This window comes from Crocodylus siamensis, chromosome 1 (genome assembly GCF_052110815.1).
Source record: "Crocodylus siamensis isolate JL-2025a chromosome 1, ASM5211081v1, whole genome shotgun sequence".
Taxonomy (NCBI): Eukaryota; Metazoa; Chordata; order Crocodylia; family Crocodylidae; genus Crocodylus; species Crocodylus siamensis.
Genome location: NC_143395.1, coordinates 24,979,442 through 25,005,687, shown reverse-complemented (window position 1 = coordinate 25,005,687; position 26,246 = coordinate 24,979,442). Strand labels below are relative to the sequence as shown.

At 46.7% G+C, this 26,246-nt stretch overlaps 2 protein-coding genes across 2 annotated transcripts in view; one reads left to right on the top strand and one right to left on the bottom strand.

Moving 5' to 3' along the window:
* NOL10 (nucleolar protein 10) overlaps positions 1-9,174 on the bottom strand; it is a 74,953-nt gene extending 65,779 nt beyond the window's left edge. Inside the window, exons 1-4 of the mRNA XM_090032131.1 lie at positions 9,072-9,174; positions 8,286-8,331; positions 7,244-7,342; positions 3,947-4,024 (exon numbers count right to left, since the gene is read on the bottom strand). Coding sequence (XP_089888257.1) covers positions 3,947-4,024; positions 7,244-7,342; positions 8,286-8,331; positions 9,072-9,137 — 289 coding nt within the window. The 5' untranslated portion in view covers positions 9,138-9,174. The remainder of the gene's footprint in view (positions 1-3,946; positions 4,025-7,243; positions 7,343-8,285; positions 8,332-9,071) is intronic.
* A 9,215-nt stretch (positions 9,175-18,389) lies between these two features.
* The window catches only part of ATP6V1C2 (ATPase H+ transporting V1 subunit C2), a 25,765-nt gene continuing 17,908 nt past the window's right edge, over positions 18,390-26,246 (top strand). The window contains exons 1-5 of the mRNA XM_090032117.1: positions 18,390-18,594; positions 18,765-18,846; positions 19,680-19,903; positions 21,911-21,978; positions 24,841-24,926. Coding sequence (XP_089888243.1) covers positions 19,775-19,903; positions 21,911-21,978; positions 24,841-24,926 — 283 coding nt within the window. The 5' untranslated portion in view covers positions 18,390-18,594; positions 18,765-18,846; positions 19,680-19,774. The remainder of the gene's footprint in view (positions 18,595-18,764; positions 18,847-19,679; positions 19,904-21,910; positions 21,979-24,840; positions 24,927-26,246) is intronic.

Genomic DNA, 26,246 nt, shown 5'->3' with positions numbered 1-26,246 from the left:
ATGCTCTCCTTGACAGCTAATTAAATGTTTGATTTTTTTGTTGCTGTAATTTTTAGTAACAAATCAGTAAGAAATCAACCAGCCACAAAGCATACTGTATTTACTTGAATAGAAAATAACCCTGCATTAATTAGATTCTACATATGAAAAATTTAGAAATATATTATAGTTCTCCAGGTATAGAATCAAATTATTGGAGGTTTGTCCTGAATTTGTTTCCCCCCCACTGCTACCGCATGGAAAAATAAATCTGGGGAATCAGGTAGCCCCTTTCCCCTCTGCTTCCCCCATTTTCTCCTCGCCACCCTTTCCCTCGCTTCCTACTGTAAGACCCTGCTCTCCCACCTATTTATATGTAGTACAAACCGTATGTGAGATTAGTCCAAAGCCAAAAGATCATGATTTACAATACAGTTCATTGGGTTGGGCCCACCAGAGTCTAAAGCATTTGAACTCAGGGTGACCCCACAGCACAGCACTGCTCAGTATGTGTGTATACCGCAGATGTGCCCCACAAAGGATCCACGTGCTAATTAATCCCCACTCATGAGTGGAACCCAGTGTTCTTGTCATGAGTCCTAGGATGCTCCAGAAATTTATACGCAGATGAGGAGCAGAGCAATCTGATCTTGTTTTAGCTCATGGAGGGCAGAGCCGCACAAACCATGTGCCAGGCTGAGAGAAGGGTTGACAGGGATTCTGGGTCCTGTTTCATGTCATTTGGGTCCTGTTTCATGGCATTTGCCAGGCATTTAAGGCTGGTGAAGAAACAGGAATTAATGGAAAAGGGAAATAAAGGCATAGCCCAGCTGTGGGAATGAAGAGGAAGTCAGAGTGTATGCACTGTCGTCATTCACAATGACACGAACAAGAGCTGGCAGTGAGGGGTACGGCACTTAATGGACACAACCACGTGTCTCATTCACACTGTCTATCTCTACTAACCTATCTTTGTAGTAGGTGCCCATGAGCATCAACTTTTTTTGGCTAAAATCAAATGTAGCATTTTTGGTACCAAGGGGTAGGTGTCAGGGCTGGCCCTCCCAGCGACAGCCTGGTACTACAGTATCTGTAGGCCTGGTGCCAGTTCCCTGTGGAGGGAATACCTGTCCGTTTGGGGTTTTTTTCTTTCTTTTGTTTAAGGGCCCACACACACACACACACAAAAAAAGAGGTTCCAATTAGTATGTTTGACCAATATGGGCCATCTGTTTTATAGTCATGCTCAGTGTCAACTGCATTTAATCAACTTTGTAGTTGGTTTCTATTGCTGAGCAGAACCTGCTTTTAGCAGCAGTTTAACAATAAACAATGTATTTAGCGAGATTTCCTGGTAAATGACTGTGAGGGCGTGGGGCCTAGGAGTGGCCGTGTACTCCGTGGCACCCCCTACTGTCACTCAAGGTGATTCAGCACCCTCTGATTCTCGTCCGCCACATCTTTGATGACAATTAGTTCAGATGGGAGGCTGCCTTTATCCCCTGGTGAATGGTGTGAGTGTTACTACACCTACTCCGTATGGGGTGCCTCAGCGCACCCCTGCCTTAAGGGCAATGCGTGCCTCCTACCTCCCCTTCAGCACACCCCAAGCCTCGCAGCTGTTCTCTGGACGTTGTTTGGGTCCCCTGCCCTTCGGTACCCTCTCTGGCACCCCTTGGGCTCGTCCTGCCCTGGTGCCCCTCTCTGGCACCCCTGGGCTTGTCACCCCCCTGGTGTCCCTGGGGCTTGTTACTCCCCAGCACCCCTCTCCAATCTACCTGGGCTTATCGCGCCACTGGCACCCCTTTACTGGCGCCCCTGGGTTGGTCACGCGCCTGTTGCCCCTTTACCAGCGCCTCTGGGCTGGTTAAATAACCTGCACCCCGCTACCAGCGCCTCTGGGCTTGCCGTGCCCAGGCCTCGCCCCACTGGGCCTGTCTCGCGGTTTTCCCCGCTCCTCGCCCTCTCTGGGGCCTCTCACCCCCCTCTAGGGCCTATGCCGGGCCTCTCGCGCCCGTTGCCCCACTCTGGGGCCTATGCCGGGCCTCTCGCGCCCGTTGCCAAACTCTGGGGCCTGTGCCGGGCCACTCCGGTGCACCACTCGCTGTGCCCCCACTGGGCACCGGGAACCCCCAAGCTACTGGGGAGCCCCTGTGAGGCCTCCTCACACCCCTACAGACTTACCCAGTCCTCCGGTCTAACCATAACACAAAACATGAGCCGAGCAGCTGCAACATAACCAGAACCCTACCGGCTTATAACCCCAAAGCTTGTTAATCGTGGCCTCTTCTAGCGTTCTCTCTCTCTCCCCTGCATCACTGCAGCCAGTCAAAGTGGTCAGGCTGTGACCATCGACCCCGGGCTGCTCAGCTCATCCGCAGAGCTCCTGCTCCTGCGGCTGCCAAAGGGGAACTGCCACTCCGGGTCCGGCCTGGGCAGTTTATAAAGGCCCGGCCCTGCCCCCTTCTGGTCACCTGACCTGTCTGGTTGCTGTGACAACCAGCACCTGAGCTGCCCCTAGTGATTGGCAGCTCCTTAACCCCATATTAGTCACAGGACATCTCCTTGATCCTGTGACAATGACTAAAAGACAAGGGGCTTTTTTGCCCATGCCAATGGGCAGATGGGGGGAATGGGACCATGTCCTGTATTCAAGTACCGTATTTTTCGGACCATAAGACGCACCGGACCATAAGACGCACCCCTCCTGGAGCCTCAGTCTCCGCGGCAGCGAGTCCCTCCTTCGGACTCCTGCCCCGTCTGTTCCGGCCGGCCATTTTTATTGCCGGCTCCCGGCCACCGGCACGGGCACCGGCTTCCGGTCTAAACAAGCGGCGGATGTCCCGCTCGGGCTCCGCCACCTCCGCGGGCAAGCTCCGCCCCGTCTCCCCGGGACACGGCATAAACAAGCGGCGGGTGTCCCGCTCGGGCTCCGCCGCCTCCACGGGCAAGCTCCGCCCCGTCTCCCCGGGACACGGCATAAACAAGCGGCGGGTGTCCCGCTCGGGCTCCGCCGCCTCCGCGGGCAGGCTCCGCTCCGTCTCCCCGGGACACACACCTTCGGACCATAAGACGCACCCTCGTTTTCCCCCCCACTTTTGGGGGGAAAAAAGTGCATCTTATGGTCCGAAAAATACGGTAAATATGGTATTTATCAGACTTATGACACACATTGGCATCCTTACTAGTTTACAGAAGCAACACTTTGGGTTTCAATGGGAACACTAACATTTTATAGAAGCAGGACACTGGCTGCTGCAGTACCCTTGCTTTACTTGTGGCAGATTAGGGTGCTAGGTCTATGTTGTGCCAGGATTAATGGTAGTCAGTCATATGGTGAGTTTAGACTGTGGTTTGTATGTGACAGGTTGGACAAGGATTGTGCTGCTCAGGCAGAGGGATGGACTACATGACCTCTGGAGATCTCTTTCAGGCCTACTTCTCTATGACTCCGAAGCACTGAACTAAACAATTACAAAGGAAACATAATATAAAAGCACATAGTCTTTCCACCATATGTAAGTGGAATTATAGATACGTTATTTAAAATTCCACAAGGTCCAAACTGCTTTACAAAGATAGGTCAATCAGGGGTTTTCAACCTTTTTGGGTCAGTGTACCCCCAGCAGCCAGTCAAGAAGACAGGAGTCCCCTAGTGGCATGATGAGAGGGGGCGGGAGGGGACACCCCCATAGCTGATCAGTGACTGTGCCAGCAGTACGGCAGTGGCAGAAGTGCCAGCGGTGCCCACTGCCGAGTACCTCCTGAGGCCATCCCAAGTACCCCCAGGGTTAAAAACCCCATGGTTAAGTAACACTGTCCCTTTTCCACAAAGCAGTGGCCTATGTAGCCACAGGAGGTGCAGAACTGAACCTAAGTCTCTTCACCCCTGTTCTCTTCCCCCTTGGGCCCCATACATCAAGTCACACCACCTCTATTTCTGATGTAGGAGTAACAATTTACTTACCTTCAGAATCTAAGCATCTTTCAAATTTCAGGGATAACTGATAGGTATCATAACACCGGATTCTTGGCTTATATGTTCCTGCAAAACAATTTTATCCTTAATGTAAGCATATCAGAGCATGTTTGCTTTCGAACAAACCTTAAACATGCACGATATTTACTTTATTTTAGGTGCAAGAATTTTAGCCTTAGAAATCAATGACAGCTACTGAATGCTAAAGACTACTGAACAAAAAGAGCACTCAGCTTACAAGTCTAACAGCACCTCTCAAATGAGGTGTCATGGCATCCTGGGGTGCCACACTGCTGCCACCAGGTGGAACTGCACTGCTGTATCTCTGTTTATGGAACATGGTGCGTGGGGCCAGACAGGGAAACGGCTGCAGCAGAAAAGGGTGCCCTGTTGCAACATGGCCTGGTCCAAAGGCTGCCCTGATACTGTTGCAGGCCTGCCTGAGGCGCCAGACTGGCAACACCTCCAACAGACAGGACACAGGCAGCAGTTGAAGAGTGCAAGGGTGGAGTGACTCTCAATGGGTGCGATGGCAACCCTTGGGCTTTTAAATGCTGGGGGAGGGAGAAGGGGTGTGTGAAAACATCTCCCTTGTGTGTGGTGGGGGGGGGAGCAAAAAAAGAGAGGGCTCCCTCTACAGATGGTACTGCTAAATTCAAGAGTTAGAGAACCACTGACACACAGTATTCAAGATGATTGCTCCTGCTAAAATCTATACTGCTTTTTGTTACCTCTACAAAAAATTATTAGGAGTAGGCAGCCCATCCGTTTAAAGCAAACCAGATTTATGAAAATTTGGATAGTATTAATGTAACTAGAGACACAACAGTATGGGCAACATTTCAGCCAAATGACTGAAGTTCCCACAGATAGAGAAGCAAAGATTATTTTTCTTTAGTTTTTGCTTCAATTACGAACAGGGATCCTGGTTTTCTGTTTAAAAATCGCAAATTCTCTGCTAAAAAAAATCTCAAATTCTTTGATTAAAAATCTATTTATAGTGATGTTTTATTTTGGGTATTAGTTGAACATTGTGTTTATTGATATATTTACAATTTTAAAGCAAATCTGGAAGCTTACCAGTGTTTCAATCACTATAATAAAATAAATTCTAAATACTTATAAATGTTGGCATTTGATTTTGGGGGTTTTTTAATCATGCAAAAATCAGAGTTCCACCTACCCCCTGCCCTGACCAGGACACGGGTCCAGCTGCAGCTGTTCCCCACCACTGCTTTGTGGGGCTGAGCAGCCCTGATATGCTGGTGCCCTGCCTATGCCATTGCCCCTCACTCCCCACCCACAGCCTCCTGGCCCTGTTGGTGACCCTTAAACCTCACCCCACAGCTCCTTGGGTCCTGCCGGTGACCCTCACTCCCCATGCATAGGCCCCTGCACCCTCCAGCCCTCAGCTGCCAGGGCTACAGAGATAGGGACCCAGGTCTGCAGCCCCCTACCCCCTCATCCCCCAGCAGCACCTGCACCCTAGCTGCCACAGGAGCACAGCGTGGAACCTGGCTCCCCTTCCCCCATAGGTAGCACAGCTGAAGTAAAGCCCATGGGGAAGGGGCGAGGATGCCATGCCACGCCAGGTGCTGCCCACTGCAAGCTCAGAGCTCCCCACCCTGCCAGGGGTTTCCATGGCCCAGTGGGCAGGACCTGGCATGGCATGGCAGAGTGGAGCAAGGAAGCTCAGTGCCACCACCAGGAGTCCCACACCCCCATACACATGACATCTCCTGCCCAATCTCCCTCCTCCCGCTGCTCTCAGCCACTTGCAGGCTGGAACTCTGCTAGACTGCAAAGGGAAGCCTGCAGTTTCCTGTGTTCTTCTCTTTAAAATGAGAAATTCTGTTTTCCTCCTTAAAATGAGAAATTCAATGTTTTACTGCATTTTTTCCATGGCAAATGGAAAACCAGGATCCCTGGTTATGAATATTGGTTTATTGCTAAAAACTAACATTTTCTATTTTAAGTGAAAAATGTTAAATTGTTAAGTATAAAAAAAAAAAAACACAAGCCAACCACCCAAAAAATTCTCTTTACAACTACAAATTGTCAGCAAAACTAAAAACCTACAAAAATGTCTCATTTTTATGAGAATTTTGATCATTAATAGTTCAGTGGCCACTACAATCTAATTGAAAATTTACACACACAGTAAGTGCTTCACGTATTGACACGCAAGGCTCTATTTATCACATAAGTTACAAAAACCCAGAAAGACACTGTCACTTAAAGATAATTTTAGATTTGTATTCATTTCTAAGTCCTACCCTCTATGTCAGGGGTCGGTACACAAGGCCATTTTCCTCGACAGGTTGGGGCCGGGGGTGGGGAGGCAGCAGCTGTTTGCAGCCTCCCAGCAGGTGGCTAGGAGGCTGCAAACCCTGCTGGGAGTAGCCTGGGTTCCATGGCTATCAGCAGCCACCCAGAACCTGGACCAGCTAAACAACAGCTGCCGCCCTGCCCCAGCCCCAGCTGCCTCCCAGCCCCAGACCTGGCCCCGGACTCTGGGGAGGCAGCAGATACGGGTGATGCTCCCCACTGTGCTGGCCTCGCCCCTGCTTCTGCAGAGCAGTGTTCGAACCCAATGTGACAGGGCACAGTGGGGGGGGGACGCAGAAAGCTGCCTGCCGCTCCAAGCTCCCCTGGCCACAGTTCCCCTGCAGGCAGGGGCAGCAACGAGGGGCAAAACCCTGCATGCTGTCCACGCTGCTCCCACGCACACAGGGGAAGTGTGACCAGGGCAGCACGCAGCTTGCAGCAGCAAGCAGCTTTCTGGTGCGGCTCCTCTGTGCGCTGCCACTCCGGGTCACACACGCTGAGATTTGGCAGGCCCAAAGGAGGGCAGCGGGGCCGGGAGCACAGCACACTGCCCCCGTTGTTCCCTGCCATGCCAGGTTCCAACGCTGCTCTGCAGATGCCACAGTGACGGCAGCACAGCACGGGGCATTGCCGGTATCTGCTGCCTCCCTGGAGGCCCAAAGCTGGGTTTGGGAGGCAGCTGAGGCCAGGGCCAGGGACACAGCAGCTGTTTGCAGCTGGCCCAGGTTTTGGGTAGCTGCTGATAGCCACAGAGCCTGGGCTGGGGGGCAAGGGCACAAGCAGGGCCACCTGCCCTCGCTTTGTTTTTCTGGCATGCCAGCACTCCAGCACCTTCCAAGGTAGGCATTGTGGTTTTTTCCAGCACTCAGGCCAAAAAACATTGCCTACCCCTGCTCTATGTCAAGGACATCTAGCATTTTTAGCTTTTGTTATAAACAAACATTTAAATTTACTTACCAGTTGCCATGATATACTGTCCATCCCTTGACACTTTAATTTTTGTGCTAACTGTAGGCATGTCAAAGTCCTGAATAAGTTCAATTCTTCTTCGAAGATCTTTAAAAAAATTAAGGAAAACATTTGTCTTTAAAAATGGGGCACTTACTTCTTATAGAAAGTTATTACACACCAAATACAAGAAAAGCCATCCCTCATGTCGTTAACATAAGAAAATTAATGAATTCTGTTTAGCATTCAGAAGTGAACAGCATCAATGCAAAGCAATACATACTACATCATCATGTAAAATTAACATGCTGTATGATTCTTTGATTATGTAACTGAGAAACTGTATAGCTTATGCCATCATCTCTACTACACTCATGTAATACCTACCCCACACCTACCTCTCACAAGTCCCATATGCTACTTATCACAATTGCATTCAAGTACTACACAAAGTTAAAAATAAATCCCAGACTAGAGAGGCACTCTGCTCTGGGCAAAAGGGAGAGTGGAAGGCTTTGTTTGCATTTTTTAAAGATCCAGGCTTCTGAGGGAAAAAGAGGAGGCTAAATGAACGTGTGCCATTTTATACCTCCAGCTAAATACCAGACCCAATGGCAGAATGTCCTGTTCTGAGTACTTTGCAGGGAGAACATGCGGTCGCCCTGCCCTGTACTTAAGAGTCTATCCAGTCACACTGCCCTGAGGATCATATCCATCACTTTCTCTAATGTGGACAGTCCTTAACATAATGTACTTGTAGAAGTGACAGACCAAATCTGCCATTAAACCTTCTAGACTAGAGCAACCAGCAGCTAAAGATTCACAGGAATTCAAGAACATCTAATTCACCCAGTACTGAAAAAAAGGAAACACTCTTTCTTGACCCCTTATCTAGATCAACTTGCACACAAGCCTTTGCAACCCAGAAATGACTAGCAACGAGCACACAAGAGCCAAATAGCTATCAATTCTTAAATCAGCCTGTAAAGTTTTCTGGTCTACGTAAACACAACCCATTACTGCTGAACAGTACGTGCTGAAGGTAACTTACCAACATCTTTCTTTTGGAGTGCTCTCTTCTTCCTATCAGAAAGCCACTATAAAAGAAAAACTGTAGCTGTCAATATTTAAAGGAAGACAGAGGGAAAGTTGGTTAGGCTTATCAAATTTACCAGTAAAACAAAGTGAGGGGGCAGTCATATTAGTATTTCTGTATTCATTGTCTCACAGAAACACATCAAACATTTGCATGAATACATACTATTTAATTTAATAATCCTAGCAATGTTATGCTTAATAATTTTTAAAATATCACTGAAAACTTGAGCATGCTGTACTTAAGAGTTTAAATGCATCTATTATTTTAGGCAGATGCGGTTCTTTGTGTGAATCTTATATCTTTTATTAGACTAACTTAAAAGTTGGAAAACAACTATTATTTTAATAACTTACATTTGGAATCCCCATGCTTGTAAGGAGAGGGGCTCTACTTTCCCCCACCCACCTCGATACAAACTAAACGAGTTACAACTCCACAAAACAGCTTTCCACCCCTTCTGATCTTGCTGCTAAGAGCTCCGGCGGCCTGCCAGGGGCCTCCAGGCCACCCACACTGGGAGGCTGGGGGCAGCAGGGAGGGAAAGGTAGCACTGGTATTTACAGATGGGTCCTGGTATAAACAAGGTTGGGAGCCGCTGCCGTCGGGCACCACCCCGGGGTCCAGCAGCAGTGCCGGGCACAGGGGCGCTCACGCTCGGGCCCGCAGTGGCAATACCCGCCCAGAGCGGCCAGGAACTGCCCCCGGGCTCCGAAGCGCCCCCCGGCCCCCGGCGCTCACCTCGGGCAGGCTGCGGCCCGCGCTCAGGCTGTAGATCTTCACCTCGTTGAGGCTGGAGACCTGCATGGCACCGGCGGCGGCGCCTGCACAGACTTTACTGCCGGGTCAAAGGCCAAGCGGAAGTCAGCCGGATTCCCTCCTCGCAGCGCAGCCCCCGGGGCTTCCGGGTACCGTGTGACCCGGATGTGGTATCTGGCGAGGCGTTTGGGCGCCGTCGGCTTTAGCTTTGACCCGGTGCGGGCAAGCAGGTGTGTGTGTGTCGATATAGATATGTCTGTATCGAGACACATACATGTGTACACGTGCTCACGGACAGGTGTGCGTAGATATATACACATGTGTACACATACATACCTGCTCGTACGTGCATGTACAAATGTACATGCATGCGCTTGTGCACATATGCATGTACATATCCACACGTACAGATATGTATGTACATGCACATACAGGTACAAATGTACACATACACATGTATAGATAGAGCCATCCCTAGGGTATGTGTACTTGCATGCACATATGCATGTGCACATATACATGTACATATGCACACATGTATAGATACATGCATACATATGTACACATATACACATGCAAGCACCTATATATACACCCATAAATGAACACACGTATATGTGTGCACGCATGCACGTACACATGCAGACATGCATGCACACATGCTTCTGCATGCACATATATAGATGCATAGATATAGATACTCAGACCCAGTGGCAACGCGCAGCAGGTGCACAGGGGTGCACCCTGTGACTGGCCACGCTTGCTGCTTAGGCAATGGGCAGGGGGGGAGGTGGCAGCACTGGTGACCCCCCGCCAAGCACTGGCTAGGGAGTGGAGCACCATGGCGCTCCCAGAAATGGCCACAGCCACTTCCAGAAGTGGTCACAGCGATTGGCTGTTTCACGATGGGCCGCAGGGGACCCCCGAGGTCAGCAAGATCGGCCAAGGGGGAACACACCCCCTGTTGCTGGGGCGGGGGTCACATGCCCCGCCTGACTAAGGTGGCACCAGTCGCCCATGCACATACATACATACATACATACATATATGCACATGTACACATACATGAACACATATATGTGAACCCAAGTTTGCTCTATCAGGCCATGAAGGGGCAGCACAGAGTATAAAGTGGAGTGCTTAGAATACAATAGGTGAGGAAGCAAGGAGGGGCAAGTGGGAGGCATGTAAGAGACAGGCAAAGAACACTTGGGACAAAGGGGTCCCAAAAGCGAATCCAAGGAACCGGCTAGAGCAGATCAGTTTCTTTAAAATGTGGCATATTTATACACATACATTCATCTGCTCCAACACACCAGAGATCCAGTGCTTCAGAGCAGACTCCGTTAATCAAGTCTGCTTCACAGGCATGCTAACATGCCCGGCACAGCATCACATGCATTGGTATAAATGGCAGCAGCCTGCTTTTAAACCAAATGTATAAATGAGACAATGGCAGTGGAGTCCTTTTAAACTAAAACACCTTCGATGTGTTTTAGTTCAAAAGCACGCTGCCACAATTTTCTCAGCGCTGATGCACATTTTGCCATTTATACAAATGCACACACCACAAGCATGTGTAGATGGTTTGGGGCTAACCACCCTTTGTAAGACTGGTGTCAAGAGAAATCTTATTTAGGTTATGTCCTTCCATCCTAGAAAGAACAGTTATCATAATTACCTTTTCCTGCCAGGGACAGTTTGACTGTTGCCGTTTTAAAAGCTGGTTAGAGGTCCTTTGTGAGCTTTAACAGTTTTCCCCAAGATGTAACACCTGTAACTCCACTGGACTGTGTCAGCTGCTTGAACCAGAAACCATGTATGTGCCAACAGCTGCTGCACTTGAAGTCAAAACCACCCACCCAGCCCAACTCAACTGTGCTACTTAACCAGTTTGTTCCAAGTCTATTCAGGGGGGTTGAATCAGTGTAATTGTTCTCCACTTGGCAGAAACAAGCTTTTATTTAGTTATTTACTGTAAAAACAAAAAGAAGGAAAGGCCTTAACTGCTATGCTTTATAACACTACAAGATAGGTTTCTTTGGCATTCTTTAGTTTATGGGAGATGATGGATATTGCAGCCTATGACATAGAAGGTTTGTAGTATCTCATGTGACTGAATAGTCCAATCCAAGATTTGCATGATCTGTGGCAGTGGTTACAAATGTATGTCACGGTTGGATGGTTTAGGAGCTGCTTGCTTCCTATGGACTCTTTTCAAGTTGTTGGAGCCAATTTCTGTTGTGGATTTTGCTGCCCTGGTGGAGACCATGACGACACCACTTGTTACAATGAGTGACTGGTGCCTCCTTAATTCTGGGGGGGACGGGGGGCACCCACAGAAACTGCCGACCCTGTCAGGGGGCCACCAGCCCTACCAACAGCATCAGTGTTGGCCGTCGGGGGGCAGGCACATGCACCCCTGTGCACCCCTTACGAGTCGCCTATGTTTGTTACGATCACTTGCCAAGGTTTTCCATTGATCAGGATTGATTCCGAATGCCTTCATATCCTTCTCTTTATTTTAAATGCAGGACTCTATTTTCACCAGATTTTTCTATTTTTAAAAATATACATGGCCCACAAGTTGACAGGTGTTCCTTCAAAGCATTATGTGAAAATAATACAATCCATTTGAAAGATCCTCCAGCTCTTAGTTGCCATTTTTCTTTATGACCTGCAAAGATCTTTTCATAGACACATTTTTAGTTGATACTTTATTTACAGATATTAATATCTGATATTACTAATAGTGTTGGTCTTTTCACCATAGCCTAACTCAAGGCATTTAGTTGTCTTACAAACAAACCCTTAAGCAGGGTTTTCGTACTTCCAATGTAGAGTATGTAGTCTCTATATACCGTGAAGGCCATTCCCTCCAGTTTTGATCATCTTATGTAAAATATTACTAGGGATTTAAGTACCGGCACAGCACCTAGCTTTGACATACCCTAAGCTAAATTTTCTCAGGAGAATAAGCACTATGTAGCATACCCTGTTACAGTAATAACTAGGGACCTAGCAAATTTGGGATGGCTGCTCCCCCTGATTTTGCAGTCCAAGTGTGGTGCCAATCACCATTTTCGTGGTAGAATGGATCTACCTTTTTCATGGGGACCTACCAGTTTTGTGGTTTCCCTGAAAACTGCAGTGGCATGAATTCAGTAGGTCCCTAGTAATAGCATATATTGTGCTTTCTGCAGTTCAGAGCAAGTGGCTTGGATCTTCCAGCATATATCCTTGGAAATCTAGTTCACAGTCAGAGTTGTACTGCTTTACAGTGGTGTATCTATGGTATAGTCTTCAAACTAAACTTGAGCACACAATTAAAAGAAAGAATCATAATTCCTTTGCAAACAGTATGAAACAGGCCAATCAGCTCAATGCCTAACAGTCTCCTTAAAATGGGCATTTGTACTTGCACCGCAGCGCCAGGCGCTTTTAAAACAGTAAAATGTGCATAAGTGCTGAGAAAATAGCAGCGGTATGCTTTTGAACAAAAACACATTGAAAGTTTTAGTTCAAAAGTGCACTGCTGCCATTTTCTCAGAGCTGATCTGTATTTCGTCATTTATACAAATGCACACAGCACATCACAGGGTGTGTCAGCTCATGTGCAGAGCAGACTCAGTTAATCGAGTCTAGTCTGATGTGCTGGATCTCCAGCACATTGGGGCAGACAAATGTATACATATAAATACCCATATACATCGCCTTTGCGTTACATCTTGAATTCCACATTTGAGAGTTTTTTGTTGAGGTTTCAGAAAATTCTCCTTAAACTGGCCAACTTCTTTCACACTTCGAGGGCTTCCAAAGTGGTACTGTTATCTAGCCAATGGGTAAGCAGTAGAGTAGTGGTCTCCAACCTTTTTAAGTAGGAGATCACCTTTGTCATTTAAAAGCAACCTAAAATCTACCATGCACCGCTGCCAACCCTACCCCTACGACTGCCCAACTGGTAAGTCTGTGGGGAGAGGGATGGGGGGCAGATTGAGGCAGAGGGAGAAAAAATGATTTGGGGGCATGGCTCCCCAGCAGGTAAGTCCCACCCAGCCAGGGCCCCACTCAGCTTACCCCTGCTCCTGCCTCTGCGGCACTGTCCCTCACTGCAAGGGCCTCCATCTAGGACTCCCCCTCTCCTCCTCACAGACTGACCTGCTGGGCTGTGGCGCATGTGTGAATGCACAGGGGCACTCAGCCCCTCCACCCCAGCCTCGGATTGACTCCACGAGGCTCCGAGATCTACCAGAGACCCACTGGTTGGTGACCACTGCAGTAGAGGGTGATTTCTAACCTAAATAATTTTTCCAGTTGGTGGGGAAATGGTCCCTCTTTCTGCTATCTCCCAATTCTAAATAGGAACTGGTTGGCAGAAATGTATGCAATCAAGTTGCAGAATAGAGCAGGGCTCCAGCTTAAACTGGGGCGTTAAAGTCTATACCTGTGACACATCCCCCCAGAGGACCTTGAGATAGTGCTTTGGGTCCAATTTTGACTGAGCAGCGGGTATGTGAGCCATGATGTGAGCCATGCCAGATTCTCAAGTCTTAGGGATCTATCTATGTTGTAGCGAGTGAAAGGGAATTCCGTGGGCTGTGCTCAGCACGTGGAGCCTATTTCATGGCCTTTTGCAGAGAGCCTGCCCCTCACCACTGATTAGCTGAGAGGGCTGTTTGTCCTGCAGTCCTGCCCCTCACCACTGATCGGTGGCCCCTGCGCTCACCCTGTTTGAGTAAAAAGTTCTATAACTGCCTTGAATTCTGTTTTTAAGAAGGCTCAATCTGAGCGGCTCAGTGTTTGCCTTATGCCTGATCCCAATCAGGATCCAAAATCTTAGTGTTCTTCCACTTCCCCCCAGGGTCTTATCTGCTGCATGTGCTCTAAGAAACTTAATCTACACAGTCAGGGTCAGGCCCCTCACAAAATGCAGTTATAGTCACTGATTTTTAAAACATGCTGAAGAAGGTAGTGGTAGGCATAGCCCACCTTTTACATAATAGCCTGATGACAAAAGTGCTCAACCAAGAAGTGATAGACATGAGTTCAACTTCCTTTTTAACCTAAGGAGGCTCAGACCCATGTCCTGCCACCCAGAAGAGTGCCTTTAACTACTAGGCTATAGGGCAGGGGTCAGCAACAGCTTAGAGGGGGGAGTTGCTCCAAGTGCAGGCTGTTTCCAACCTAGCTCATTCTGCCACAGCCACATTACTATAATATGTCAGGAAATTAAGGTTTCTGTTAAGGCCCTGGTTTTAGTCTCCAGTAAGCTAATGCATTTTTGTTTCTAGCCTATTGAAAGTGTTTTGTAACAGGAGGACTGTGAGGTCAGACAAGGAACCATTTTGGAACTGGCTCACAACTGATGCGGGTCGGAGAGTTCAGACACACATAGCAACTGAACCGTTCCAAAACTGAACCAGTTCGCAATTGTGTGAAGTGTTGTGCTCCAACACCAGGGAGTGGAGGTGAGCACCCAGTACAGCATGCTTTGAAGTGGGTAAGCAGGGGAGTGCTTGCAACCACACTTTGTGATGGCTGACCTGTGGATGGAGGTATTGTCATTTTCTGCTTTTCCTTACATAACACCCAGCTGATTCACAGTCACTTGGTTCAAAACAGTACTTGATTTTCCAGGAAGATTAAACTGATTTAAAAGGCTTGTATGTCTGTCCACTTCAGGTTTAAATTACGCTTAACCTTTTGTGGTCAGGATACTCACTGGGGAGGGGAGAGTGCCGGGTTATAATGCCTGCTGTTTCTGTATATTATCCAATTACCATTTAATTCAAAATTCACAAACTGGCCCAGAGACAGGTACAAAAACACAGGATTCCTTTCTCTGGAGTGTGCCCAAGCTGCTAGGACACAATATCAGGCTCGTTCTTATTCTCTTTCTGACCAAATAAACTTGTATTTTTTTCTTGCACTTGCAGCCCGTGGTGGGAGGGAGGTTTGTCTCTTTGTTTTAAAGTATGGGGTCTTAAAGAAGGCTTTAGCTTACATAATGTTCAAAGAAGCCACTAACTTTTCTTAATCATTCTTAGGGAGGCAATTCTTGTCTTTCTGCTTTGGACAGAAATGTTGCTTACGTAACTGTCAGTCTCCAGTTAACAATATCATTGTACTCAAATGGCCTCTTCTCTTGAGAACCAGTAATAATATCAAATGACTTACCTATTTTGGGACATCAAATATCTTACCATTCATATAGCAATGACAGTAAGTAATTGCTCTGAAGAGCATTAGCCTGGATAGAACCTCATAGTTATCTTCATCATATCAGCTTTAGGAGGATCTTGATAAAAGCTTTTAGGTTTTTTGCACACACTTGTCCTAGCTGAAGGCTTTTCAAAGAACCTCTTTCCTCCTTCCTCTAATTTCTATTTTAAATGTATTCATAGCCAGTTATACCTATTTGTTCTCATGACAACATTGTCCCTTAGCTTAAACTGCCTTTTTTTTCCTTTGGTGTTTGCCACCTTGATATGTTTATAAAGACCAGTCTTATCCCTTCCAGTCTTTGCTTTGCTAAATAAGCAAGTTTTTCCCATCTCTTCTCTCCCCCTAATCTTTTTGGTAGACCTTCTCTTTGCCTGTTCCAGCTTGAATTCACTTTTCTGGAACATGGTGTGCAGAACTCTATGTGATATTGCAGCTAAGGGTTATTGTTACCTTGTACAATTTTTCTGCTGAAAATGCCTCAACTGATATATTCTAGGATCATCTTAGCCTTTTTTATGGCTCCATCATATTGGTTGTTCCTAGCTATCCTGTGTCATTTCCAACTACTAAGCATATAGCAGAAATTCCTTAGGGGAGTGCCTTTAAATATAAAATATTTGCAAATGTACAAATATGCATACCATTTATAAGCATTTAAGGAATAAATAATTTATATCAAACATGTTCCAAATATACACATCTGTCTTAATGTGATATAACAATTTATAGAGTGTCTCTAAAATTAATCAGCCTATAATGCAAGAGGCAAGGATTTCTTAGGGTGATATTTATTATTGAAAGCAGAGAAGAGAGTGCGGAGGAAGGAAAAGGAGAGCAATCCTGGCCTACAGCTTACTCTGCCATGCTGAAAGAACTGCAACTACTGCAGACAGATCTAGCTCAAGGACTGGACTCTTAAGTCACCTCAAGACCCACCAATGAGCTGTAATAGAGGTCATAATTGAATCAAGGGATTGCCACTACCACTGCTAATGTGACCCTCTGCTTCTGACTGCCAGCCCCTTTTGACACATTATTCTGGCAACATTGTACTTGGGATAAAGTTAGACAAACTTCTAAATGCAAGACATTCTTCTTCAAAAGTATGTCTCGCTTCATCCCAACTACATCATTGGTCCAATGAAAGATATCACCTAGGAAATCATTGCCTCCCATTATAGACCATTGTGACTATGACATCACTCTGACTGTACCAATCTTTAATAACATTATTCCTAGGATTCTAAAAACTGAAGAAAAAGGAGAAGAGAAAGGAGGCTCATGTCTCAGGTGTTTTGTGGTCTTGAAAGATCAGGTGCTATAAATCATTTCCTTTGGGATCCTGGAAAAAGAATACATGAACATTTCATAACCAAAGGAATGTGGCTGTCTCTGCGAGGACACAGTTGCTAGATATTTGCCTTGTAAGCAGCTCCTAAGCTTGGTCTCCAGCTACAGTCTAGCTCTGACAGTTCCTAATTAAACACCATGGCCAGACACATTAAAAAAAAATCATAACTAATATTCACTTGTTGTTTTTTAACCCCACTAAAATAAGACTGAACATGATAATGTAAGGTACTTTACAGCCTCTGAAGGTGGCAAGTTCAGAGGCATGGACCAGGAAGAGTCAGTCCATTCTCCTCTCAGCTTCTGCTGCCTGTAACACATGCAGATAAAGGTGCAATAGGATCTAACACCTGATCTACACAATTGTTTTCTCCTGCCATGCCACATAGGGCATGTCAGGTATGGGGGGTCCCAAGCAGCCCCTCACAAGCTGGAATTCTGCCAATCTGTAAGGGAAAAGCCACAGTTTCCCACATTTTTCTCCTTTAAAGGAGAATCCATTTTTAAAGTTTGTTTGTGACCCTTGCATATATTCTTGTGACCCACTTCTGGGTCTTGACCCACAGATTGAGAAATGCTGAGCTAAGAGATCACTGCTGCCTCAGTCTCCCAGCCGTGGTGGGGCATGGAGGCCCCTGTGGAGATTGCAGCTGCTATGATCTCCCAGCCGTGGGGGTACATGGAGCTCCTCCTTGGCTGGGAAATTGCAGCTCCTTTGATCAGTCTCATAGCTATGGGATATGTGGAGCCCCTGTGGCTGGGAAATCACAGCTACTGCAGTCTCCCAGCTGGGGCGGATGTGTCAAGCCCCACACGGCTAGGAGATCATAGCTGCTGCAATCTCCCAGTTTGGGGGGTGGGGGGCAGCATGCACCCCTGGGACTGTGAGGTCACAGCCACACCCAGCAGCTGCTGGGACCCAGAGTCCCACAGCTGCCGGATGCTGAGAGTCCCCTTAGCTGCAGGACTCCCAGCCGCAGCTGGGCATGGTGCACCTCTTTGCATAGGTGCCAACTTTGGGTTTTGCTTTTTCTATTCCTGCACTGAGCCCCATGCATGCCCAGAAGAGGCAGTGCCCTATTTCAGTCCAGCTCACCCAACGTGGCTCACGGGTGCTGAACACCTGTTCATCTTTTCGGTGGGTGCTTGAGCCCTGGAGCATCCATGGAGTTGGCACCTATGCTCCTATGGCTAGGAGCCTGGCCAGCTGACCCTGTTACCTGTGCAAATTAAAGCTGAAGAGCACCCAGCTCTGAAATCAGCACACATTTTGGAAGTCTAACCTTATATTGGGTTGACCCTTTGCATGAACAGTGCGTGTGACTGGCAGGAGCACCTGCAGCTGCTGCCAGCCGCATCGGTGGCGGCTCGCGGGGATGGCAGACCACCTGCAGACAGCGCTGGTAGCGTCGGCGGTGCCTTTTTGCAGGGGGTGCACCGCCACGCTCATGGGGTGCACATGCACCCGCGTGCACCCTGACCCTTTGTGTGGCACAGTAGCTGCCTTGCACGCATAGCTGGTCTCAGCTGAACGGTGCAATGAACCTGCGGTCCTCCTAAGGTGTAGAGGAGCCTTGCGTGCTCAGATTAAAGCGGGACAGAAACCCGACACATTTCCAAGCGCTAACTTCGTAGCTGGTTGGCTCTTTGGCCCGCCGGGGAGCCCTCTAGATGGGGCGATGCCCACGTGGCCCGTGTGGCTGGGCTGCCCTCCCTGCGCCCTTCGCCAGCCGAGTGTGTAAGGTGTAGCAGCGGCCGCCCAGGAGGAGAGGGCGGAGATGTCCCTGGGGGAGGCTCTGCTCTGAACCGCTGCTCCCCGACCCGCTCCAGGAGCCCTGGCCTTAGAGCAAGGCCCCCCAGGAGAGCGGGGGTGGCGCTGCCCGCCCCGCGGGGCCCGCGGCGCCCCCCCGCCCCGCCCCGCCCCGCGCAGGTGAGGGTGCGGGCGGCGCTCCGCTTCTCCCCGGCGCCGGCCTCGGCCTCGGCCTGCTGGGGGGGACCACCCCGATCCGCCGGTCCTCCAGCAGCAAACGCTGCGGGGAGGTTTGCGGGGGGTGGAGATTTTTAGTTTATTTTTTTTTGGAATTTTTTTTCGTATTCCAGGTCAGATTAGCCAAGTCGGTTCTGAATCCTCTGGACTGAGCAGACCTCACTCCTTCAGTCACCGGATGTGGGGCTACACCTCGTAAGTATCCCCCACCCCAGACTTCACAGCCTGGGGCTTCAGCTGCTCCCCAGTCCTTTGGGGTTGAATCAGTGATCTCTGCGTATAACAGGGGTGGGGGCGATTCCCTTCCCACCCCGGGTCCGCTCTGCCAGGCCGAGCTGTTCGGTGAGGGCCAGCGGACTTGCCCGTCACCCCTCGGTGGCCCCCTCCCTGCACCATGTATTTATTCTTGACATCGTAGTATCATCCTGCTTAAACTGTGGTTTTGGGAACTGCTCCTCTGCAGAGAAATTTTGCAAGTAATGTAATTAAGGAAAGGGGAAAGCGGCTGGCCTGACTGTCCCTGAAAGGGTTTGTTTTCAGGGTTTGTTTTCCGTTAGCTCGGTTGGTTAGTGCATGGCATCAGAGGCTCCATCCCCTTTGGGACCCAAGACCTTTCCTGCCTCAGGTAGGGGGTTGGACTAAATGACCTCTTGAGGTGCCTTCTAGCCCTACTTCTCTATAATTTCATCCATGACCACTTTCCCCGACTTCTTTAGAGCTAAACAAGAGGACATATTTGTGCTTGGATGCTTTGTAAACCCCCAAAGTCCCCACACTACCCCCCTAGTGAATTCAATGAGTTTTACTACTGACTGCAATAGACGCCTTAAATTCTGCCCATGAGGCTTCATTTCTAGGGAAGTCTCCTCCCCAGACACTGGATAAAACACTCCTGAAGGAGGAGGAACCGGCTGCAGCCTTTTCATGACATTCAGGAGAAGGTCATGTTCTGTGTAAGCTTTCAGCTGAGGAGTGACTCACTCTCTTCTGGTTTTAAAAGTCTGTGGACCTTCTGTTCTTCATTGTAGCCTTTCAGAGGTCCCAGAGAGAAGTGCATTTTGCACAGTGCCCTTTGCTTCTCTCGCGCTGTTTGTGATCAAGAGCAGAGGGAAGATCAAGAATCATGTCGGAGTTCTGGCTAATTTCTGCACCAGGAGATAAAGCCAATTTGCAGGCGTGGGAGCGGATAACCACAGTGACATCTAAGGCCAACCTATCCAGCAACAGCAAATTTGTTATCCCAGACCTAAAGGTAAAAGCAGAAAGGGAAGATGGGGGCTGGGTGATGCAGTGACCTGAAACAGGAAGACTGCTATGAGAGCGTTCTAGGAGAAGCCTATGCAGGGAAGGCACTTAATTACTTTGAGAGTGAACCTTATAAGTTTGCCTGCACAGCATGGCTCTAGGACATGATGTGTGCCAGAGCTGTGGCTAGCCAATTCAAATTGTGTGCCTGCTAGTTGATCTGTCTTACCCAGGATCTTCAGGGTAGTAGATCAGGACTCACAATAGGATCACGTTATGCAAATAGAGTACTTAAGTTGATGACAATGCAGGAGAGTGCCTGTAAGGCTCTTAATGAAGGAAAATGTCTCAGACCTGTTGCTTAAGAAATGAGAAGTGACGTACCAGGGTGTACACATTCACATAGGATAATAACTAACATAACTAGAGAGATAAACAGGAGGAAGAATATGTGTATGATTCTTAGTCTTCTTTCTTATTTTTCATCCTTATTTTTTAAAAGTGAGCTTTATTTTCATCTCGGTGAAAATCCAGAGCCACACCATGAAAGTCAATGGAGCTATACAAGAGTTAGTCAATCCTTCAGGATGTTAGAGAGTGGAATATGCTCAGTACATAAAAAATCTTGCCTGAACTCAGAGCAGTGATTTTTCAACCAGGGTGTTGTGGCATGATTCATAAGATAAACCCAGAGATTTAAAATAAGAATCCATAGTGTTAAAAAAATTATGACCTGTTGTAGTCTTTATTATGAGGTCTTTTTAAAAGAAAAATTGCTCTATTATTTTTTCTATAGTCAAAAAACCAAGTGAAAACCTAAGAGCTAGCAGTTTTTAAGTGCTTCAAGTCTAAGACTATTGAGAACCACTGCTCTAAAGGGACTATGAACCAGCTACAAACAGACTTTTAGATTTGTGCAGATGTGATAAATGGGAATCTGGCCTTCTGGTTGTTAGACTGAATGTATCCTGGGAGCTATGGTATGCCATACTGTGTTTTAAGATGGGCCTTTCAGACTGGAGAAGCTATCATAGGGTATGTGCACATGACCTAAATATGGAATTGTACCTTCGGCTTGCTTTCAGCTGGTGTAAGTCAAGGGAGCTCCTTTGGCTTCAAAGGTACCCACTTACAATTTCTATTGGTTCTTTTACTTCTACATAGTGTAATTAGCAAAACAAAGTGGTTGAATTTGCTTTTTTTCCCCCCAAACCATCTTTTCCCTTTTGAGTCATCCAAAAATCTGTCTAAGCCTACTAGGCCCATTCCTGTAGCCAGTGATGCATAAGGGGAGTGACAGGACTGGCACCATGTCGAGTTTCTTAAGACTTCCCAGTCTAAATGACCAGAGGCCCCTGTATAGCTAGGTGCCCCAGGAGATGTAGCCTTCAGCATGGATCTGGAGAAAGGACTGAATTTATGTCCTTTAAGGTACCATGCTACAGCAAAATTGTTCTGCAACTACAGTCCTTCTCTTTAGTATGACCCTGCACAGAGCCCATTATGACAATCAGAAACTTAACTGTGAAAAATTCAGGAACAGATTGTGATATCACAAGCACAGGATTATGACTGTAGTGCCAGGTCACACAAAAAGGAGAACTTGGCTTAGGGGATGTCCTTAGTGACACTCACGTTCTTCAGTAACAACAAAGAACGCAGACAAAGCATTTGTGTACTTTAGTATGTCTGTTGTGATTGTGTTTCTTTTTCACGCTTCATACCACAACAGTATTTTATTAATTAATGATTAGGTGATGTTATGTGATGATCCAGGAACAGAAAATGAAAAGGAGGTCATCAGTGCGTGATTATGAGACTAATATGCATAGTCTTTCCTTTTATCAGACCAGACTCTTTTTATTTCCAAACCTTAGGAAAGGAACTGCTGCTATTTCCCATTAAGATAATTCAATTCTACCAGGTCTGTTGGCTTTATAATTGCTAATGAGAAGTCTATATTCTTAAAGAACAGGCTTGTGAACATTTAACTTATTTATGGTCTTTTGCCCAGGTGGGGACATTGGATGCTCTTGTTGGTCTCTCTGATGAGTTGGGAAAACTTGATAGCTTTGCTGAAAGGTAAAATAGATCTTATTTACTACACACAAATGAGAAACCAACATTGTTTTGACAGGACACAGTGTCCTTGTGTTAACCTACCTCTGACTTTGTGTAAGTCTGGTCTAGAACTCAACTGAAGTGGGCAGGTTTGGTTTAACCATTGTGTCTCTAGTCTAAACTACAAATAAAGAGCTAGAGTCTTCATTCCTTCAGTAACAAACTATATTAAGTCAATGGCAAATCTATCTGAATAAGAGCAGGAGAGGAGTGAGGCCACAGGCAGAGTTGTGGGATTTTTTTGTCATTGTTTTTCTTTGTTTGAAATGTAACACTGATGGGGGCAGCATTTCTTAACAGCTTTCTTCAGAGAAAATAGGATTATTTTTAATTTAAAACAAAAAACTAAACTAAACAAAAAAACTCACAACATGAATCCCAGTGAATGCAGCAAAGTTTTCAGAATGAAAGAAGACTGGAGTTTTCTTTATTTCAGTTGTCCCCCATCAAGGAACTCCCCATAAAACTTTGTCCTTCCCATGTAAGAGGAGCCATCAGGATAAGTATGAGTTCTCTTGTGCAAAGGTCTTAACTCCCTGCAAGCCAGATCCCCAACTCCTTACTTGCTTCAGCAAGTAATACTGAGGCCCCTGGCAGATGTGACATTTAAGATGCGATTAACCTGTTAATCATGTCTTAAAGAGTAACTTGGCCACAAGTTCAGGCAATTGGTGGTGCAATAAAATGGGAAATAGGCCACAAAATGTGTAACATTTTTGTGGCTGGTTTCTATTGCACCTTAAATTGAGGATGTGGTAAGGTGGACTGTACTGGGATCTCCAACTGACCATGGTGCAGTCCCTACCAGCTGACAATCAGCAAATTGTCAGGCATCCAGTTTTCAACTTGCCAATGCAGAGCCAACCATACCAGACTCCCCCTGCACTGGCAATAAGGTATGATTTGGGTCTGATTCCCTAATCCCAGAATCTTGCCATGCATGGGTTGCATAGCAGAAAGCACGATTGTTGTGATTGGGGATCACATCCCAGCACTCCTTCAAATGAATGTCTGTCAGCTGCCTTACTTGCATAAGTATGTGTGGTGATCTCACTGGGATCCCCACTCTAGGATCACTCTTAGAGTCTGATCCTTTGCTGGACGCCACCTCTGTGCACAGAAGTCTGCATAGGGGAAAGAACAGAGAGGAAATAGAGGTTACAAGAAGTTCTGCAACACAGGACAAGACTTCATGTGTTGAGCCAGCCTGACATTCTCCTAGGTGCTCTTTATTCCTGTTTGACAACACCCATTGTTTATAGTTACGGTGCTGGTAGCACAGGCACATGTTGGCTATGAGCCGGCCATATCCCTCTTCTTCACAAGTTTCCTAAGGCTGACTGGCTTTCCCAGGTACACTTGGTACCTGTGGGGATTTTATTCAACAGCTGGACCTGACTGCAGAATTTCCACTGTAAATTATAGGAGCTTCTTGCAAATATACTAGTCTGCCAAAGCATGATCAACCCCTAAGAACAGGGGTGTCAGACTCATCTGTCCCAGGGGTTGGACTAGATGACCTCCATAAGCCATCTAGTCCAACACCTTGCCAAAGTCGGGATCATCCGTACCCAAACTATCCTATTGGAGAAGGATTTATCGCTTAGGAAAGCGTTTAAAAAACAAAACAAAAACCACTACCTTTTTCCACTACATAACTAGTCCCTAAAGTGTTTGTTTATTTGAGAGCTGACTTTGTGCTCCAAGGGTTAATATAACACACGCGTGTGCCACAGTTGAAATAAATAATGTACAGAAGGTTATTAGCAACAGGCTATGCAAATGAATGCAGCAACTGCATTCCTGTTCCACGGAAACAGCTACTTGCTGACCTGCCCTTAGCTAAATGCAAGACGGGCTGGTGAAGTCAGGCAGTACAAACCTGTCCGCACTGCCTCTCACTAGGACAGCAGAGAAGGGGTGAGAGTTTTCAGGATCTGTTGTTTCCTCATACTTTTATTACTTATTTTTACAGGTACACAGTGTTTTTCCAGGGGGCTGATAGGCAGGTTGGGCTTTCTAAAGATTTCTGACTCTTCATTCCCAATTTATATCCTTACAAAGAGCTTCAGCAGCATTTTGGCTCTGTAGACCACTCTGTGAGGTCAGAGCCTGCAAGGTGTTCAGCACCTTATCTCCACTGATTTCAGTGGGTGTTGAGAGAGCTCATCCTCTGCCAAATCTGTTACCTGACCTTAATCCTGACCTTGTCCCTTCACCTCTCCCCCACCTCCCTCCTCACACTGTGGTTTTCTTTCTGCATGTGAATGGGAGGGCCCCGCAGCTCACCTCCCAGTACCACAGCCCTAGCTTTTGTGACCAAAAGTAGGTCACAAGAATATCTGAAAGGATCACGAACAAACTTTAAAAATGGATTCCCTTTTAAAGGAGAAAAACATGGGAAACCATGGTGTTTCCCTTGTAGTCTGGCAGAGTTACACGCACTAATTTCAACCAGTTTTTCTAGGATTATTTGCTAAATCTTCTTTGACGATCCTTGACATTTGCACTTAAATTTGTGTGGATTTAAGTGTTTTTGAGGTTGTTACATATGCCCAGCAAGCTAATTTCTAATATTGTGGAAGTCAATAGCAACATTCCCATGGAAAAATGCTGTGGCCTGGAGTGTATTACTGAATTCAGCGTGTATAAAATAAGCAGTGTAGTCAAGTAACATGCTATCATTCTCTTATTATTGGTTTTAATTAAATTAAAGGGCCTTGCTTCTCAAGTATTTTGTTTGAGTAGCTCTCTATTAAGGAAAATATTTTAATCTTCACTTAGAGTCCCACCGCTAACCCAGCTTTTTCTTTTACTTCTAAGCATAATAAAGAAAATTGCACAGTACATAGGAGATGTTATGGAGGACTCCAAAGATAGAGTCCAGGAAAATCTTCTGGCCAGTGGAGGTAGGTGCTATGTACAGACACTTTCTGTCTTCACTGTGGATAAGCAGGCCTGAGACACCTCCGTTTCAGAAGGGCTAACCCTCACTAATACTGGTTTAGAAAAAACAGCTCTAGGGCCTAAGCCTGCTTGCACCAAAGTTTGCAGAACCTTCTTGCAGTTATCACTTTTACCTGCTCCCTTTGTTGTCCAACACCAATTTTTAATTTTGGGAAAGCGCTATTCTTAGATGAGAATAGGGAGAACGGAGGTGTTGTGATCCCTACTCTAGCAGGACAGGAACACTACACTTCCAGGTTATATGAGTAATAGAAATCATAGAGAAGTTGGTCTAGAGGGGACCTCCAGAAGTCATAGAGTCCATCCTCCTGTGTTAGGCAGGGTCATCCCTATCCAAACCATCCTCTACAATCCATAATCTAAACTCTTATAGAAACTACCATCAACCTTGACAACAGAAGACATAACACCCTAACCTGCCCCATGTGAAGCAGGGGGACCACAGCAGCCAATGTCCTGCTTCTATAAAGTTTGTTAATATATAGTCAAGAGACCCCAGGAAGAGGGCTAGGCCTCCTGCTACAGAGGAAGCTCAAATTTCAACTGGCCAAATGATGTGAGCCAAGCAGTTTCTCCAGAGTGAGAGCACAGAATGCCAGGCTTCCCTTTTATTTTCTTCAGTGAAATGCTGTGGCTGAGTATCTTGCTCAAAATCCTCAGACATAAAGCAATACCAGAGTGCCATGCAGTTATAGATAGTTCACTGATACACAGCAGCTCTACTTCAGTGGTAGTGTAATGAGGTACCTGCTTGTCCATATTCTAGAACTGGTAGCTGGAATTAGATACGTATTTTTCAGGCTCCTATTTTTTTAGATTGACAGCAGCCATTAGCACTTAAAGTGTTTTTAATTATCAAAATACTTACAGAGTAAATGATTAATCCTCTGTGCACTGTTGTAAAGAATGTTCACATTTGACAGAAGGAGAAAGGAGTTACATACCATGCCAAGATCTCACAAGGACTCTTTCTTTGTCAGAAATGGAATTAAGATTTAGGAGCTTCTGACACAGTCCTCCTTTCCAGTAGACTATTTTTCTTTCATTTTAGGGGTCCAGGAAATACAGAGCAAAGCCAAGTAGTGTGCTATCACAGGTTTTTAGCCTTTACATAGCAGAGGAACATATAGTAGTTGAACTCTATATAGGTCCCATATTCCCCATCCACATCCCCGCCCCCCAAACTCGCACACGCAAGCAATTTGTAAACAGTCGAAAGACAGTGGTTGCTTCCAAACTCTGTAAGTACATGGTGGAGTTTT